Source organism: Rhinatrema bivittatum, chromosome 1 (assembly GCF_901001135.1).
Source record: "Rhinatrema bivittatum chromosome 1, aRhiBiv1.1, whole genome shotgun sequence".
In the NCBI taxonomy this organism is placed as follows: Eukaryota; Metazoa; Chordata; class Amphibia; order Gymnophiona; family Rhinatrematidae; genus Rhinatrema; species Rhinatrema bivittatum.
In genome coordinates, this window is record NC_042615.1 from 708107598 (window position 1) to 708125712 (window position 18115).

Genomic DNA, 18115 nt, shown 5'->3' on the forward strand with positions numbered 1-18115 from the left:
CCTTCCCAAAATTTGCATTAGCGCCAAGCAATAGTGCTACTATCACATGCGTTATGGCATTAATGCATGCGTTAACACATTATCCCGTTAACGCCATAATGGATTTTGATGAATGACCATGTTAGTAAGTCATTAAGAAAGTGACACAAATTTTGGCAACCATTTGAAGATGTGCAAAAAAATTGCACAAGGATAAATCTCTTTAGGACAGAACTAGCTCAAATACTTGTTTTATAACATGAAAAAAAATGCAGCAGTTTATCTCCAAATATTTATCTAAAATTATATAAAGCTCCTTTAACAAAGTAAAAAAAAAAAAAAGGTTCTAGATATGACAATACTGTTCAGGATACAACAGGTCACAAATATAGCTGAATAAGATAGTTTCCTTTGCCTATTACAAATATTCACACAAAAAAATCTCACTATAAAAGTTTTAACACACCAGAGTTAATGGAGAAAAAAAGACCTCAGAATTGAAGCAAACACTATAACTTCACAAATTGCCAACTTTTAATCACAGGTCAAAAACCTCCCAAAATTAAATACTTGCTAAATATTTATAGTACAGATATATATATATATATATATATATATATATATATATGATGAACATGCCTCACTTAATTTAGGCACCCCCCTCCACGAGTACTCAAAATTATTTGCAACACGTTTTAAAGCCTGCTTGCACAAAAACAAAAACTTATTCCAAACACCTATGATGAAAAGGCAGGATTTCACTTAAATCAAGTGAAACCGCTATATGTTCAGCTCATCAGCACTATTAAGTCAAAGTGACAGGACAGTGAAAGTTTCTCATAGTGAATTTTTTGTGTGTGCATCCAGGTGAATTCTCACTTCCCTTTTGTTTGTAAGTAATATGATATATAATTATAAATTTCATCTGAAAACAAAACCATAGCCTATAATTCAGTTGCGATACTTCAACTTACCCAAAAATCAAACTCTAAAATGAAGACATCAGAAAGCAAAGTTGCCTTATCTGTAACAGGTGTTCTCAAGAGAACAGCAGAATATCAGTCCTCACACATGGGTGATATCATCCTATAGAGCCTGCAGAGAATTTTTATATCAAGAAAGCTAGAACTTTGACTGTGTCTCAAAGTGCATGCCCATGCATAATACTAATCCACACTTCCACATGGGGGCCCCTTCAGTCTTGAACCTTAGCATATATAACTGAAGCCTGTTGTCCCATGAGAACACCCAATAAGGTGAGCAACTCTGCTTCCCCCCGACAAGGAAAAGCAAAATGGCAGTCCTCAAACATGAGGAATTCTTAGCTACATTCTGCCCCAAACAAAAAAAAGTGGAAACAAAAACAGTACCAATGGGCACAACCGTATTTTTGTTGGCAACAAGCTTTTGTTTTTTCCTTTTCATAATTATTCTATGAGGGGCAATCTGGAACAAAAACAATGGGCCTTAGAAGGCAATGAAGTTGGGTTCAAACAAATTCTGCAGGACAGATTCGCCAAACATACTGTCACATTGGCCAACCCTGTCCAAACAGTAAAGAGATGCGAATGTGTGGAGAGAAATCCAGGTTGCAGCTTTGCAGATCTCCTCCATAAGGACAGATTACAGATGAACCACAGATGCTGCCATGACTCTGACAGAGTGAGCTTCGTCATGATCCACCAGATTCAGGCCCACCTGGGCATAACAGAAAGAAATGCAATTTGCTAATCAATTAGATAAAGTCTGTATAGCAATGGCTATACCCAGTTTATTGGAATCAAAAGAAGCAAAATACAGGATAGACTTTCTATTGGCTTCTGTCTCTCCAGTGCTTGTTCACCTTGGTGGATGTGCCCTGGGAAAGAATATTGGAAGAATGATTGACTGGTTAAGATGGAATTCCAACACCACCTTAGACAAGAACTTAGAATGGGTGCACAGAACCAACCTATCATGATGAAATCTGGTATAAATGGGTGCACAGAACCAACCTATCATGATGAAATCTGGTATAAGGTAGATATGTTATTAAAATCTAGAGCTCACTAACCCATCACGCTAAAGTGACCGCCAACAAAAGCACGACCTTCCAGGTCAGGTCACAGGAGTGCAGTAGCTCAAAAGGAGCTTTTATCAACTGGGTCAGTACCACACTGAGGTCCCCAAGACACAGTAGGAGACCAGATAGGAAACGACAAATAATGCAGACCCTCACATAAATTAGACAACCAAAGACTGTACAGAGATAGCTCTGCCTTTTACCTGCTGGTGATAAGCACCAGTTGCACCAAGGTGAACCCTTACTGAGTTGGTTTTGAGACCAGTTTCAGACAAATGTAGAGGAGATTCAAGCAGTTTTTGTGTGAAGCAGGACAGAGGATCTAGAGCCTTCTGCTCACACCACAGGGCAAGCCTCTTACATTTAAATCCATAGGTCTTTATAATGGAATATTTTATTGAAGCTAAAAGAACTCAAGACATATCAGGTAGGCCAAAAGGTCAACCTCTCAACATCCAAGCAGCGAAAGCCAGGAAGCTGATGTTGAGATAATTTATTTAAAATATTTATATACCACTTATCAAAGTTTTACTAAGCGGAACTTGCCCTGATCCTGAATTATGAGGTCTGAAGAAGTCTCCAGCCTGATTTATTTGGAAAACAAATCTGTTTTGGCCAAAAGAAAGAGTGCCTTGGTCTTGTTTCAGCAACAGAGTCTTCGATACTAGTGGTATCAGTGGTTATGTGTATAGAAGTTCTTCTCAATTTAGGGCAAAAACATTTGAGGCTAGTTTATGGAACAGAAGAAGAACCAAGACATCCTGTTCAAAGGAGACACAAACAGTTACAACCACTGGATTCCCCCACTGGCGGAAAATCTGTCTTGCTACCTTTTCTCGGTCCACTGACCATTCATGTAGTTTCAAGATTTGGTTCCATTCGTCCACCAGGACATTCTCTACACCAGCCAGACACATAAGCCCAAGAAGCATTCTTTGAAAGATGGCCCAACCCCAAAGCTGGTCAGTTTCCTGAGACAGGAAGTATGAACACATACCTGCACAACCCAACTGTCTGTTTGAACAAGGAGCTGGCAAACCAATCTTTCAGAGTGCACCAGATTACTCTCATCTCCAGGAAGTTTATCTGATGAAGTATTTTCTGAGCTGACCAAAAATCCTGGGTGCAGAACTCCTCTACATGAGCTCCCTATCCCAAGCTGGATACATTCATGGTAAAGAAAATTTGGACCAGAGACGTTTGGAAGGGTTTTCCCTCTTGTCAGATTGGAATTGTCCTACCACCAGAACAAGGAGTCCTTGAGTAGCTGTGTGACATGGATACTGTCCCACAGATCCTTTGTGGACTGCAGCGACTGAGATCTGAGGATCTATTGGGCTCTCCTCATGTGGAAACATGCAAGAGAGTAACATGGAAGGTGGATATCATACAGCCCATCATCATCAATATTCCCCATGCTGATGTCTGCTGATTCATCTGAGTCCTTTCCACTGCACACATAAGGTGATAGCCCTTTACTGTGGAAGTAGAGCTCAGCTAAACACCAGTTGGGATGATGGGCTCGTGGGATTTGGGATAGTTGAGAATAAACCTTAGTAACGCTAACACCTGGATTGTCTTGCACATCGATTCTGTGGCATCCTCTTTGACCAGTTAATTATTCATACAAGGATGCACATGCACCCCCCCCCCCCCCAAGCTTGCAAGGTGCACGCCACTATAACAAGCCATTTGGTAAAGACACATGGGGCTGATGCTAGGCCAAAAGGGCAGTACACCCTTTTGGCCTAGGTACTTGTTACCCACCATGAATCTGATATTTCCTGTGATGGGGGAATATCTCTGAGTGTAAGTATAAGAACATAAGAAAATGCCATACTGGGTCAGACCAAGGGTCCATCAAGCCCAGCATCCTGTTTCCAACAGTGGCCAATCCAGGCCATAAGAACCTGGCAAGTACCCAAAAACTAAGTCTATTCCATGTAACCATTGCTAATGGCAGTGGCTATTCTCTAAGTGAACTTAATAGCAGGTAATGGACTTCTCCTCCAAGAACTTATCCAATCCTTTTTTAAACACAGCTATACTAACTGCACGAACCACATTCTCTGGCAACAGATTCCAGAGTTTAATTGTGCGTTGAGTAAAAAAGAACTTTCTCCGATTAGTTTTAAATGTGCCCCATGATCGAGACAGCATAGCTCTTTTTATAAATTTATTCAAGGCCCTGTCTAGGATGGGACAGAGACCACCTGTTTTATTTGGAATCAGGAAATATTTGGAGTAGAATCCGCACCCTCTTTCCTCTGGTGGAACGGAGTAAGCCACACTGATCTCTAAGAGGGAAGAGAGCTCCTTTGAAAGAAGTTCCTGATGCAGCAAGTGATCTTATTTTGGGTCTGGGGACCAATTTGATTTAATAGCCAATGGATTTAATTTGTACCCTGTTCTTATGACGCAGAGGACCCACAGGGCTGTAGTTAAACTGGATCAACAGTTTATGTAAAACTTCAGCCTGCCTATAACCTCTGGCTCAGGAACCAGGATACATGCTAGCAATCCCATCCCAAGAGTTCACTGGGTACTGGCTGTGGGTTGGAGACCCTCTGATGCCTTGGATAGGTACATGCGGCTTGTTGTGATTGGTATAGTCAATAGCACTTCCTTGATTGGAAAGAGAGCCTAATTTGCCCCGGCCTCACATACCTCCTAGAAATGGAGGACATGTCTGGAGCAGCAGTGGAAAGTTGCTACTGTTGATTTAACCTTATCGCTGAAGAAATTCTCTCCAGAACATGGCAAATCCACAAGTCTTTCCTGGACCTCTGGTCAGAAGTCTACATCCAGGCGAGTCTACAGATGCCAATACCTACTGCAGAGACTCTTAATGCTGTCTCAAAATCAAAGGTGAAGCAGACCATGTGTTTTCCACATTCCAATCCCTTGTCCACCAAGAACTGGAGGATGTCTGGCTGCTTTCTGAGGAAGGTGCTCTGCCACCCTTTGCATTTGCTTCAGCAGGTCTCGTATATAGTGGCCCATGAAGAGTTCGCAAGAGGCTATGTAGGAATTCAGCATAGCCCCCTGAAAGACCTTTCTTCCAAGAGTGTCCAGGGTTTGAGACTTTTTCCCTTGGGGCACCATTGAGTCTTCTGCCTCTTGGCTCTCTTGAAAGCAGATTCAACCATCACAGATTGGTGCGGTAGTTACTTTACTTTGAATCTGTGAACTTTTGGATGAAATAAACTGTGACTGCCTTATTGTTAACAGAAACCACAGAGAGGGTGTTCCCCCACATCTTCATCTACACATCCTGAAATATTTTGTGGACTGGGACTGCTACGACCTCCTTGGGGGAGGGGGGGCTCCAACTGGAAGATGTTTTAGCATTTTAATTCTTGTTTTATCCTTCATTTATAAAGAAAAGGGAATGGCTTTCATCATTCTCCAGACAAAACCTGGGGAAAGAGAGAGGATGGAAGAGAGGGTCGAAAAAGAGACACATTGACGCTTCGTCAAAGGAGTCATCTGATCCATAACCATACCCCCGTGAGTACTCAAGTCTGACTCCCCCTGATCTGCTGGAGGAAAGGATGCCGGCGGTCCTCAACCATCAGCCAAGGCTTCAGAGAGGAGGCCACTTGGCTGTTTTGGCCTAGAACCCGAGGAGATCCAATGCTCCAGGAAAGCTTCTTCCCCCAATGGGATGGAGATCACCAAAGGGGCATTGTACATCAATCCGGATCCCCCATCAAGAATCGGTATTGGTGCTGGTGTCTGGCTGCCAAGCAGTCCTGGTGCCCTCGATAACAAACCACCAAGATCCTGAAGCGCCTTCTCCAAGGCTTGCTGGATCTTCTTGTCCAACTATTTCTTGAAAACAGCTGATGCTACAACACAAACTGGGAGGCAGGAGGGGCAGCTATATCCCCTCAGAAAAGAAAGGTGTATCAGTGGCAGACAATTGGACAAGTAGAGGCTGAGGCAAATCCAGGGCTTTCTGAGAGAACAAGATCTTCTTCCCAGGGGATCATGGTCCTGCACATACAAGGGGAAAAAGAGGGACACTCCGCCTCAGGGTCATGATCACATACTCCACTCCTGGACATCATGCGATGCCCCCAAGCACAGGACACATCTATCAAGAGGATCAGTGATAGACATGACCCTGGCACACCAGGGGAATCGCTGGAACCTGCTAAACATGCTTGACTGAAAAATATGGAAGCAATCAGAAACTTGATGGTAATGGCAATTGAGGGGCACAGATGGTACACAGATACACTCTGGCACCAAAATGACAATGAAAACATAACACTCAAAAAGTTCTCCTTAAGGAAACTATCAGGTTAGACAGCAGAAACCAGGCCACGGGGCCCCACAATGAATGATCCTGCTTTTAAAAAATAAAACTAGGCCTAAAGCAGGAGCAGTGAAGTAAATTGCAACCAGAGACCCCGCGGAAACACAAAGACTGAAGGGACCCCAGGTAGATGTTAGCATGCACAGCCATGCTCAGTGAAGCACAATCAAAGGTCTGGAAACTGACAAAAGTTCCATGGCAGGCTCCATCAGATGTCATCCACGTGTGAGGACTGCCATAGTGCTCATGCTTGGAGAAATCTCTATATGAATTGTTTGAGTGATTTACTCACCTACGAGTCATTTTCTTAGCAGATTCCTTTTCTTCTTGTTTGCTTGGAGGTTTAACAGTCTTATTGTCATCTTTTTTCAACTTTTTAGCAATGCGCTCTTTCATTTGATTTTTCTCTTCCCTATCACTCTCATTTTCCTCATGCTCGCCTTCATCATCACTATCATCCTCATCTTCCTGTGGAGAGATTAAAATAATTGGAGCTTTACATAAATAGTGATCTTCCTTTATCTTGACATGAAAAAGCAGGAGCCAATCAGGAAGGGTTTGAACATTTTTTGACCTGGCTATTTCCTCTGGTTCCTTTGTATTTCTAGCTCAGTTAGAACCACAGCTGGAACCTGGGGCATTAACCTTCATTCACAACTACCCAGGGATTCTTCCCATATTTATATCCACACAACATACCTAACTCTGGTCATTATAGTAAGGGTCTTAGACTAGAAGCCATGTGCCAGGGCTCCTTCTACAACCTCACAATCATGGGCCCCTTAATCTGCCTACTAGGTTTCACCCTTGAGCAATGACCTCCCACCACAGGGCTGTAAACACTGCTTCTGCAGCAGCCCCAGCCTTGCCTGATTCAGGGAGTGGAAGATCTGATTTGGGGATTGAATTGGGACCTTCTGCATACATAAACTGAGCCACCAGGCTAACCCTGGATTTATTTATTTATTTTTATTTATTTAAATGCTTTTAAAATATACCGACATTCATAGGACATATCATGCCGGTTTACAATCAACATTGAAAAAGCGTGAAGAAGAAATTAACATTGAAAAAGCGTGAAGAAGAAATTACAAATAACAGGGAGGGGGAAGGGGAGCAGGATTTAATGGTTTATATAATTTTAAATGCTATTTTAGTTGTCCAAAACAGCTCCCAATATTTTGGTGGTTTATTTAGAAACTGCTGGAGGGGATCCAGTGTAAAAATCAGTAACAGTTCTCTTTGCAGATTCTTCCCCTCATCAACTCCTGTTCTGCATTTCATGGCTTCCGCAGCAGCTTGTGAACAAGTGACTAAATCCAACAAATATACTTAAAATATAAATAGCTAATGTTATGATTAAAAAATAAAATCCCTCCTCTAGGTCTACTATCACAAGGCCATACCACTTTTTTAAACAGCAGCTCATTAAAGCGAGTTTCTATTTTTCCCAATGATAGTGTGCCACATATCTTAAGATTATGAATAAAAAAAAGATGAGTGTTCTTAAATAATTCAGCAAACAAGCAAAAAATTATGATTCTTTTTCTTTCTAAGATTTAGTGAACATCAGGAAAAATATCGATAACATTTTCAAAATCTTTTCCAACTTAACCACCTACACCATTATAGAATTAATCAAACCAGGATGCTGCTTTGTTAGCATAATGTTTCTTTACAATGTGATAAAACATGGTATAGTTTATGCAGCCTAGTAGGTAAACCTACTAGGCCCACACTGATAGCAGGTGGACTTTCTCTTACTAGGACTGGTTCTAGGACTTCACCTATACCAGCACCATTCTCCATACACTGAGCCCTTGGGTTCGAAAGGCCGGCAGGGCTTAGGTGAGAGTCCTGTAAAAACAAAGTCAAGCAATGGGCAGAGGTCAGGGCAGGCAGCAAGCAAACAATGTGGAGGTCCAGACCAAGGTCGAGGCAGGCAGAGATCAGGCAGTGTCAAGGTCCAAGCTGTGGTCAGGGCAGGCAGCAATCTAAAGCGTAATCAAGGACCAAGGTCAGAATCATATCCAGTAGTCAGGCAGACAGGGAGACAAGGCAAGGATAGGTGATCAAAATAAGCAGAATACAGAGGGAAGGCATGGCAGGACACACCGAGGCAAGGAGAAGACAAGACAAAACCTCAAGGCAAGGTAGGCACAAGATAGCAAAGCAACATGCCCCACAGGAGCAGGGGGACCTATTGCTGAGGCAATGGACAGGAGCATGGCTGGAGTTTAAATATCCAGCCGTGCTGACATCATCAGGAAGCAGCACCCTAACTTTCCCACTGTGGGGCCTTGAAGAGCAGGGCGAGTACACGCACACACATGCCTAGAGGAAAGCATGGTGCAATGGACTCAGCATGCGATAGTGGCATACTTGCTGCGAAGAGATCCCAGTAGCATCCTGCGGCCTTAGCAGTGGTGGAGGTAGGTGTGACCGGTCACGGAGCCTTCCCATGCCAGTCGCAACATTACATTTCATACTCTCACTGCAATACATTTTATTCTTCACTTATATTTTCTGGTAATATCATCTTTTGCTCACTATTCTAACCTGAGGAAGGAAGAGTTAGCTCCTGAAAGCTAACCAAACGATGTATTACATTAGTTCAATAAACAAATATCTTCAAGAGGATATCCAACACGGATCCTAAGGACCTTCCTTTATTGCATAAAAATGTATTACCATTAAATAATTTCCTCGGCATTCTTATGGGCAAAAGGAAGGGTAAAGCCTGTGTGCGCTCAAATTTTGGATACATCTACACCTACGACTTGCCATTTCCTTCAGCATGTTGATCCTCCATTAAGCTCCATTGAGCAGTTATTGGACCCCTTGCTGGATGAAAGATCAGGGGTGTGGCTCCTGACACTAAGGTATCTCTTACTCTGGAGTTAGGCATCTTCCTCCTCAGCCCGGACCCCAGCCTTCCAGCAATGGAGAAACCGCTTTGGCAGTCATGGCTTGTTGACATCAAATGGCCAACCAGAGTGGTAGTGGGGAATGATTGGATGGAGGAGTTGTGTGCTGAGAGGAGCTTGGTTCCAGGACTTCTCCATATGGGGGTTACACAGTCATCCAACTGAGCTCAAGTTTTCTTGCCAACAGTTTGCGGAGTTCAGCAGTTAGTACAGTCCTTTTGCCTTCCTAAACTCCCAAATATTACCTTGGATGCCATTTGGGATGCACACAAATTTATCCTTAAAATTGGATCAGTTTGTATTTCAACAAGATCTATCTAAAATCTTTGCTTTATCTCAAAGGGTGAAAGCGTTTGGCTCTCGGAAATTGCTATACAAGGATCATTATCCCTGGTTTTTAAGTTCTGCAAAACAAACTTTAGAACTTAGAAAATGTCATTTGTCAACATACTATTTGTATTATAAATTTTCCCAAGAAGAGACTGATCTCTCAAATGGAAATGTTTTGCAAATATCTTCTTGAAATATTGAAAATACCTGAAATTATAATACCACCTATTTCAAAGGTTTACTATTTGACTTTTCCTCGAAAGTCTGTGCAGGAAAATGCTGACCCTCAAATTTCTTTTTACTTTAAACATAAAGAGAAACACCACTATTAAATATCTATTTTCACATACATTTATTATATCAAAACATTTAAATGGATATGATATAATAAATGTATGTGAAAATAGATATTTAATAGTGGTGTTTCTCTTTATGTGTAAAGTAAGTTGAGCAGTAGGGAAACTGAGAATAGTACCCTCTGTGTTCTTGAGACCCTCACATTTCAACAGTGACTCATTTGTCTTCTTTTCTGGAAAAATCCTTAGAGAATGGAGTTAAGCCATCTATTCTTATTGTTACTCTTGCTCTTGATTCTGACAGGGATTTTATTATGGAATTGTTTTTCTGGAATAAGGATGTCCCTTTTTTTGATTTAAACATTTTTCCTGATGTTGCTAAAGCAACAAGCAAAAAAGGAAGCGTTTTCTAATATTAACACCTGCTGTAATTACTCTTCGTGCATTTATTTTGACTTTATTTTCCCTGTAAATGTGTGGTTAAATTTCAGGGGGTAAAGAATGTCTTTTTTGATCCCTCACAACTGACATCCGCATATTCTCGTGTATATGTCAATCTCATGTATAAGTTAATAGTATTTTTTGGGCCCCAAAATCAAGATTTATCTGTCACCCATGGATAAGTCAAGGGTAAAACCTAGGGGGCTTATGAAACGTTAAAATACACTAAAGAAACAAACCAATAATTTAAGAAAATTGCTTTTATTTATTTTTTAAAAGCAGAATAAAGTGTCTCATAATAAAATGTCCCTGCTGTATTTAATTAATTAATTAATTAATTTATTTATTTATTTAACATCTTTTTTATACCGACATTAAAGTACACATCATATCGGTTTACACTGTAACCAAAGGTTGAAATTACATGGAACAGGGGAGGGGAGAACCGGGAGAAAATGAGTAAGAGAATAAGGGCTCTAGGGAGAGCCTGAAAAAGTCATATTTACAACAGAAGTCATATTTACAAACATTGATCGTGGGCATGAAAATAATTACATGATTACAACTGAGGGGGCAAGGAGTGGGAGAGGGGGTAGACTAGTCTGGGAAGGCCTGGTGGAAGAGCCATGTTTTGAGCATCTTTCTGAATTTCAGGGGGCAGGGCTCCAGACGGAGGTGGGGTGGCATGGCATTCCACTGTGTTGGACCGGCAATAGATAGGGCACGTTCCCTGGTTGCTGAGTGGCGGGCCTTCTTGAGGGGTGGGACTCGAAGGGTACAAGCGAGGTTTGCTCTGGTAGGGCGGGCAGATTGAGTGAATTGGAGAGGTTCGCTGAGCCATGAGGGATTGTTCTTGTAGATAGATTTGTGTATGATGGTAAGGGATTTGAAGAGGATACGGAAGGAGATGGGTAGCCAATGCAGTTCCTTAAGGACTGGGGTTATGTGGTCTGTTTTACGTGTGTTGCTAAGGAGTCTTGCAGTGGCGTTTTGAAGTATCTGGAGGGGTTTGATAGTGGAGAGGGGGAGTCCAAGGTAGAGGGAGTTGCAGTAATCCAGCTTGGATGAGAGGGTGGCTTGGATGACTGTTTTGAGATCGTGTGTGTGAAGTAGGGGCTTGAGTTTTTTGATGATGTTAAGTTTGTAGAAACCTCCTTTAAGGACAGAGCTGATGTAGTTTTTTAGGTTCAGGAGGGGGGTCGATGAGGACACCGAGGTTTCGGACGGCGGGCTGTGAGGTTAAGGAGAGGGTCTTGGGGTCGTTGGGGGGGAGGAGCTTGAAGGTTTGATGGTTGTGGATGAGGAGGAGCTCGGTTTTTGAGGCATTGAGTGCGAGATGAAGGGATGTGAGTAGGGAGTTGATGGAAGATAGGCATTCCTCCCAAAAGCTAAGGGTGGTGGAGATCGTTTCATGGAGGGGGAATGATAATCTGGACGTCGTCAGCATAGATGTAGAATTTGAGCCCAAGGTCTGAGAGGAGATGACAGAGAGGTAGGAGATAGATGTTAAAGAGAGTGGAGGAAAGGGAGGAGCCTTGGGGTACTCCTTGTGTGAGAGAGAGCTGAGAGGACTCTGAGCTGCCTAGTTTCACAGAGAAGCATCTGTTAGCCAGGTAGGACCTGAACCATAGGAGGGCGGTGTCGGAGATACCGATGTTTATGAGGCTGGAGATGAGGAGATTGTGGCTTATCGTGTCAAAGGCAGCTGAGATGTCTAGGAAGGCAATGAGAAAATTGTGTCCCTGGTCCAGGCCAATGAGTAGGGTGTCTGTAAGGGAGAGTAGGAGCGCCTCTGTGCTCAGGTTCTTATGGAAACCAAATTGGGATGCGTGAAGGATGCAGTTGTCTTCTAGGTATTCCATAAGTTGGGCGTTTACGACTTTCTCCATTATTTTGGCGATGAAGGGAAGTTTTGAAATGGGACGGTAGTTGGAAGGGTCTGTGGGGTCTAATGAAGGTTTCTTGATGAGGGGTTTGACTACTGCGTGTTTTAGTGTATCAGGGACTGTGTCAGCGGATAAGGAGCAGTTTATAATGTCTGCTAGGGGTTGAGCAATGACTTTGGGAATGGAGAGGAGCGCTTTGGTGGGGATTGTATATAGGCCTTGAGCCTGAATGTGTATTTCCTGATTCTGCTGGCAACATATTTCACAACCATGTGCTTTGGCAAGCTCAATACCGGAAGAAGGCAACACCCCAGAGACGGTACCTGATTGGACAATAAAGCTACGTTCATAATTGGATATTGACTGAAATTAATACACCCAGGATGTGCATCAATGTATTTCTATTGGACAGTGCAAAAAGTTTAAAAACTCCATCCGAAGAGCTCCGCATCTGAGAAGCAAGCTGATGCCCAGTTGCCACTGACCTGCGCCTCCAGAGAAACAACGACTTCCTCTTTCCTTGTTCCTCTTTTTAAATTGTCTATATTGTCTTTGTATTGCTATCAATAAATTTGCCTTTTAGATCATAAAGCTGTCTGAAGGTGCTATCCGAATACCAGCAGAAAACATATGGTCCTTCGAGCCGGAAAACGGAAAGGAAAGCCTAATGCCTGATGCGGGTATCGCGGGCTAGCACACCTTCAGGGATACCTCATTGCCAGCATCGAAGGAAGTGAGGGTGCCGTTGATCGGGAGCGGAAAACTGCCCTGAAGCATCCTGAATCTACTTTGAGATTTTTGAGCCCTGAAGCACTTCAGTAACCACTTTGAGGAAGTAAGTCTTACTCTCAAAGAAAAGAAAAAAAAAACTGTTCATTAACTTTTATTATCTCTCCACCAATATCTCCTAGACCTTAGCGCGCACTGCTATCTGGCAGATCTTGTACAGTACCAATCAATTAGCCCAAGTTGAATACTGCGACATAACCACCTGGGGCTCCGGGCTTTTGCCGGGATACGTGCCGGGACGGAGTAGAAACTAGTCAGGTGGGTTCCGAAGCGGGATTACGTGCCGCAGAAAAAAGAAGCCTTCAGATCCAGCATTCCAAGGAATACGTGCTTGGAGCTGGCTACAGAGTCTGGAAAGGTAAGTAAACACTTGTCTTATATGAGTGAGTCATAGATTTTTCCGTTAGTGTACTAATAAGTTCGAAAACAATTGGCAGACTTGACGCTGCCTTTTGGCCCTATCCCGGTTGTTTCGGCGGTAACGCACTGGAGCCCAAGTAATTTAAGTAGGAACAGGTAACCAGTCGAACGGAACGGAAAGGAGTAGATAGTTCTTCAGTGCTGTTGTCTGCAGGCTGTCTCCCCCTACCCCGCTGTGAATACCTTCGTGTTTGAAGAAGTACAGCACACCGGAAGCGTGAATTCACGATACGGTGAAAACTACAATTAAGGTAAGGTTGAACCACTCTTTCTTATAAGGGAGTGGCTACACGAAATTTATTATTAATAATTATGTCGCAGTTTTGGTCTGCAATATTAAGAGGTCCCAAGATAGCAGGGGAGGTCTGTCCGTCATGTCCCCTGAGCAGAGTCATTGCTCTGCATAAGCCCAATGAAAAATTAATTCGCAAATGCCACTCTAAGTGGGTTGCGTGGGCAGCAAGGGATAGTTCCCTAGAATGGCCAGTAGGGGGCTCCTTTGACCCGTCCACGCTCATACAGCTAATAGCCTATTTTAAGAACAGATATAGCAAACCAAGGGCAAGATACAATAAGAGGCTAGCGGACCATATACTAGTGTCCAGATGGTTCGCTATGACAGGAACATATTTAGTAGCTATTACTGGTGATAGAGAAGTGTCACCACCCCCATATGATTCACTATATGTTCGTGATTGTTTAGAGCCTGAAGAAACAGTGACTGCAGTGGGTAATTTACATACAGATCCTGCTGTACCTTCAGAAGGGGAAGGAGAACCCCAAGTAAGTCCCACAGTTCCCACAAGCACACCCCAACTCAGTACAGTTGAGATTGAAGATGACCTTTTTGAAGATGCTGTTCCTGCATTTGAGGAATACGGCATGTGGTTAGTAGACCCAGTAGAAAGCCCAGCAATTGTAGATATGCACAATTCAGCAGACACTGGAATGCCAGTAGATTCTGCACTGAGTACTATTCTTGTGCCAGAAGATTTATCACCCCCCCGTCCACCATCTCCTCCCACACCTCTTCCCTCTCCTCCTCCTTCACCTCCTCCTACACCGCCACCTCCAGTATTATCACCACCTTCTGAGATTCCTGAACTGCCACCAATTCCTGAACCTTTTGACCTGTCACACACTCCCTGCCCCCGATCCATGCCTATTTTGATTACAGATAGCGATGAGAATACGGAAAGTAGTGAGGAAACTGAACTAGTCACTGTAACTTCTGTAACTTCAGCTGCCGCTGGTCCTCCAGCAGCCAAAATTGCTAAATTAGATCATTCATTTTTCTATGTCACTATTTGGGTTGATTCATTTCATGGATGGACACTTGCCTTAAGCCCACAGAAGAGAGTCTGTCCTCTAGAAGGATCCCTGATTGCAATTGCACTGAACACTGTTCGGAGTGCTGGAAGCCGTAACCACGCTTCCAAATGCATGACCAGATGCATGACCTTGGGCCAGGTAGCTTCACTACTGACATCGCAGTGGTATAATAAACAAAAACAGTGTCGGCGTGAAATAAATGATTTGGTGAGACAATATAATGGCCTGTTTCAAACCAGATTACGCCAGGTAATGGGGCAAGCAGAAAACATCTGGAAGAAGTGCCTTTCATGGGCCCTTGTATTCCGTTACAGGAAACCTGAGCTTTTAGAGTGCATGTCCCCAGATAAAGTGAGTTCACACCTATCAGAGAAGGTATCTGCGTATGTAGGACCTTACATGGCCACCTTAGTGAAGCTTGGACAGAACACAGTGTGAACTTAATATGAAACACAGTTTTAAATGAAACCACATTTAGTACGACCATCCTTTAGGATGATCTCCTTATTCTGAGCCTTATTTTTATAGCTATTGCTTGCTTTACTGCAATATTCATTTCAGGACAAAGAAGCTAAAATAAGAATTTGCTTACCTAGGATATTTGTGTACATAAGACCAGTAAATCCTTGCCAGCCTTCCCGATGTCTGTCACGTAAGCCGGAGTGACACGCGTTGCATACAGGAACCCCCGGTATATAAAATCCTCCGGTATATAAAATCCAAAAATAAATAGATATGTCTCTACAGACTTTGTCTGTCTAATTACGTGCTGTCCCTATTACGGAAGACAGCAGCCGTGCACTGGGATCAGATGCATGTGGTCAGTCAGTTGTTATCTGATTGAGAACTTTTGTAGTGCCATCACATATGTTAAACGCCCTAAAAGTAATAAGCTTGTGGACAGATATAACAGATTGCTAGGCTTCCCATATTAATGTATTTATTGGTCTTATAGTTCAAGCTATTAAGATTTATTTGTGTTACCATTTGCAGGTATATTTTAGTGTAAGCATGTTTAGTATAAGTAAGTTAATTTTTAAATGGTACCATATAGTTTTAAGTTTTAAGTGTAAGTTCCTCTTTTCAATGTGAATGTATTTTTATTAAGGTGATCACCAAGCGCATGCGATACCTTCCTCTTACAACATGTTATTTCCTTTCTGCTTTGAACTGTACATTTGTGGTAAAAGAGGGATCAAGGGGGGGAGCGAGATATATCTCCCACCAAAATAAATCCCCTTTGCTCTCAGCTTTATATACTGATTCTTTATTACGTTACTGACTTCACATTCCTTTAATACTGAACTTGAGTACTGACAAGAACATATACTAGTGTTAAAATTTAGAGTCTGAGCTGCTGAATTATGATTCTGAGAGGAGAATTATGAATTTGAAAGGACATTTTAACTAAAGAGTCAAACTGTATCTTAACAGAAAAAGAAAAAGGGGAAGTTGTCTCTTGCAAACATGCAGAGTACAGCTTATCTGTTCTGCCAGCACTAGCTGTGCTACGAACGGAAGAAAAAAAAAAAAAAAAGGAGAAATAGTTTCTAGTTTAAAATGTAGTATATTTAAGTATTAATTATTTGATATTTGAGTTCTAATTATTTTAATTCTTTGATATGACACATTGACTATAAGCTCAGAACATTATTGATTAAATTTATTTAATATTATTGGTTGGAAATCTACATGTACAATATTTGTTAATTTGATATTTCAATTGTATGCTAGTATTTACTTTTCAGGTCTTCAAGGACTTCTACCTTTTGGATAGGACTTCTACCTTTTTGACAGAATTCTAAACTTTTATTTTTCATACACATTTTTGTTTTTTGAATTTTGAATTTTTGATTTTTGATTTTTGATCCACTTTTCTTTTGATACATTTTTGATATGAATTTTGAGCTCATATTATATGTTATCTGTTGTCTGTCCTATGTGAAGACGACATTGAATGTATATTTGAAGGATGGATGAGTATGTGTCAGTCTAGTGTGACATATGTTTAATGTAATGTCTGAAATACGTGTTATTTGTGGTTTAGCTTACCGCAGATGACTTTTCTTTAAATGCTTAATTTGCTTTTATGCTACTTTACCATATTAGGTATCTGAAACTATTAAAGAAGCACATATTCTCACTAGGCCGTGATGAATGAAAAGCTGTTACACCTTACTGAAAGCTTGAAAACGACATTCATGGGACTTCCATCCCTTCTACGGAAGTCTCAGCCTTAACACAGAATTCATCTTCCACTCATCATTGAACTTTATTACTCTTGCTTGATTATATTTTGCCTTTATGTTGTTGTACTCTACATTAATGCAGTTCTCATGATTGTGTGATTCTTATTGCTCTGATCAGATTAGATCCATTTCCAATTATTGTCAGCTCTTTACACAAAGAGTAACTGTTATGCATTGCACCACACTATGCTTTGTCAAATGTCATTGATAATTGATTGCCATATACTCCAAGCCCATGTGCCATTCTGCAAATGCCATGATTTGGATATCTACATACATCTACATACACCAACATGTTACACACCACATTAATTTAAAATACTAAAGTTTTGCTGCTATTCCCAGTTCTCTCATATCCATTATATGATTAATTAAGATGATCATTCATCCCTAGGTCCCATAGATAACTGGTTTGACTTACCATCTATGATTTCAATATTACTTTCCACGTTATATTCATCTCCAGTTGCTACACTCTGCCCTTCCTAGTCCAGACTTGTTCAGACATCTGCGTGTCAGTGACAGGCCGGCGCAATTTGCTGCAGCATAGTTTGTCAGTTCAGAGCCTTCACGCCGTTCTTGGGCAGCTCATGTGAATGGGCTGTGCAGACAAGTATGTCCTCTTCAATTTGAGTACATTTAGTAAGTTTAAAGGTTTAATGTAGTCCCAAATGTTTATATAGTTATTCTTGGTGATTGAAGACAGAATTATGACATTCATTTGATTTCCCTATTCTTAAACATCACATTTAGTAGAGTTTGCAGATACCATCCCATTGGTTACAGAGATTTCTTATCCCTCATCCATATGGATGTCTCCTTCGACATCCTACTCCTAATTTAGATTTTAAGCATTTGTTTATATTCCCAAAATGTTCAAATGCATGGTAGGCTAAGACATAAGCAATAGTACTCCCAAGCATGGTTTTGCTTCTATTAATTAATTATAACTATTGCTTCTGTTATGTCTCAAATACTCTCAAGTTACTCTCAAGTCACCGCAGTTAGACAACACCTGATGATGAGCATGATTGAATCTCCTTCTGAAGCTAATGAGTGAGAGTTTCTAAAGGATAAGGT

At 41.6% G+C, this 18115-nt stretch overlaps 1 protein-coding gene across 4 annotated transcripts in view; it reads right to left on the bottom strand.

Moving 5' to 3' along the window:
* CWC27 (CWC27 spliceosome associated cyclophilin) overlaps positions 1–18115 on the bottom strand; it is a 398702-nt gene that overhangs the window by 283521 nt on the left and 97066 nt on the right. For all 4 annotated transcript variants that reach the window (XM_029576322.1, XM_029576298.1, XM_029576314.1 and 1 more), the window contains exon 10: positions 6658–6833. In XM_029576322.1, coding sequence (XP_029432182.1) covers positions 6658–6833 — 176 coding nt within the window. The remainder of the gene's footprint in view (positions 1–6657; positions 6834–18115) is intronic.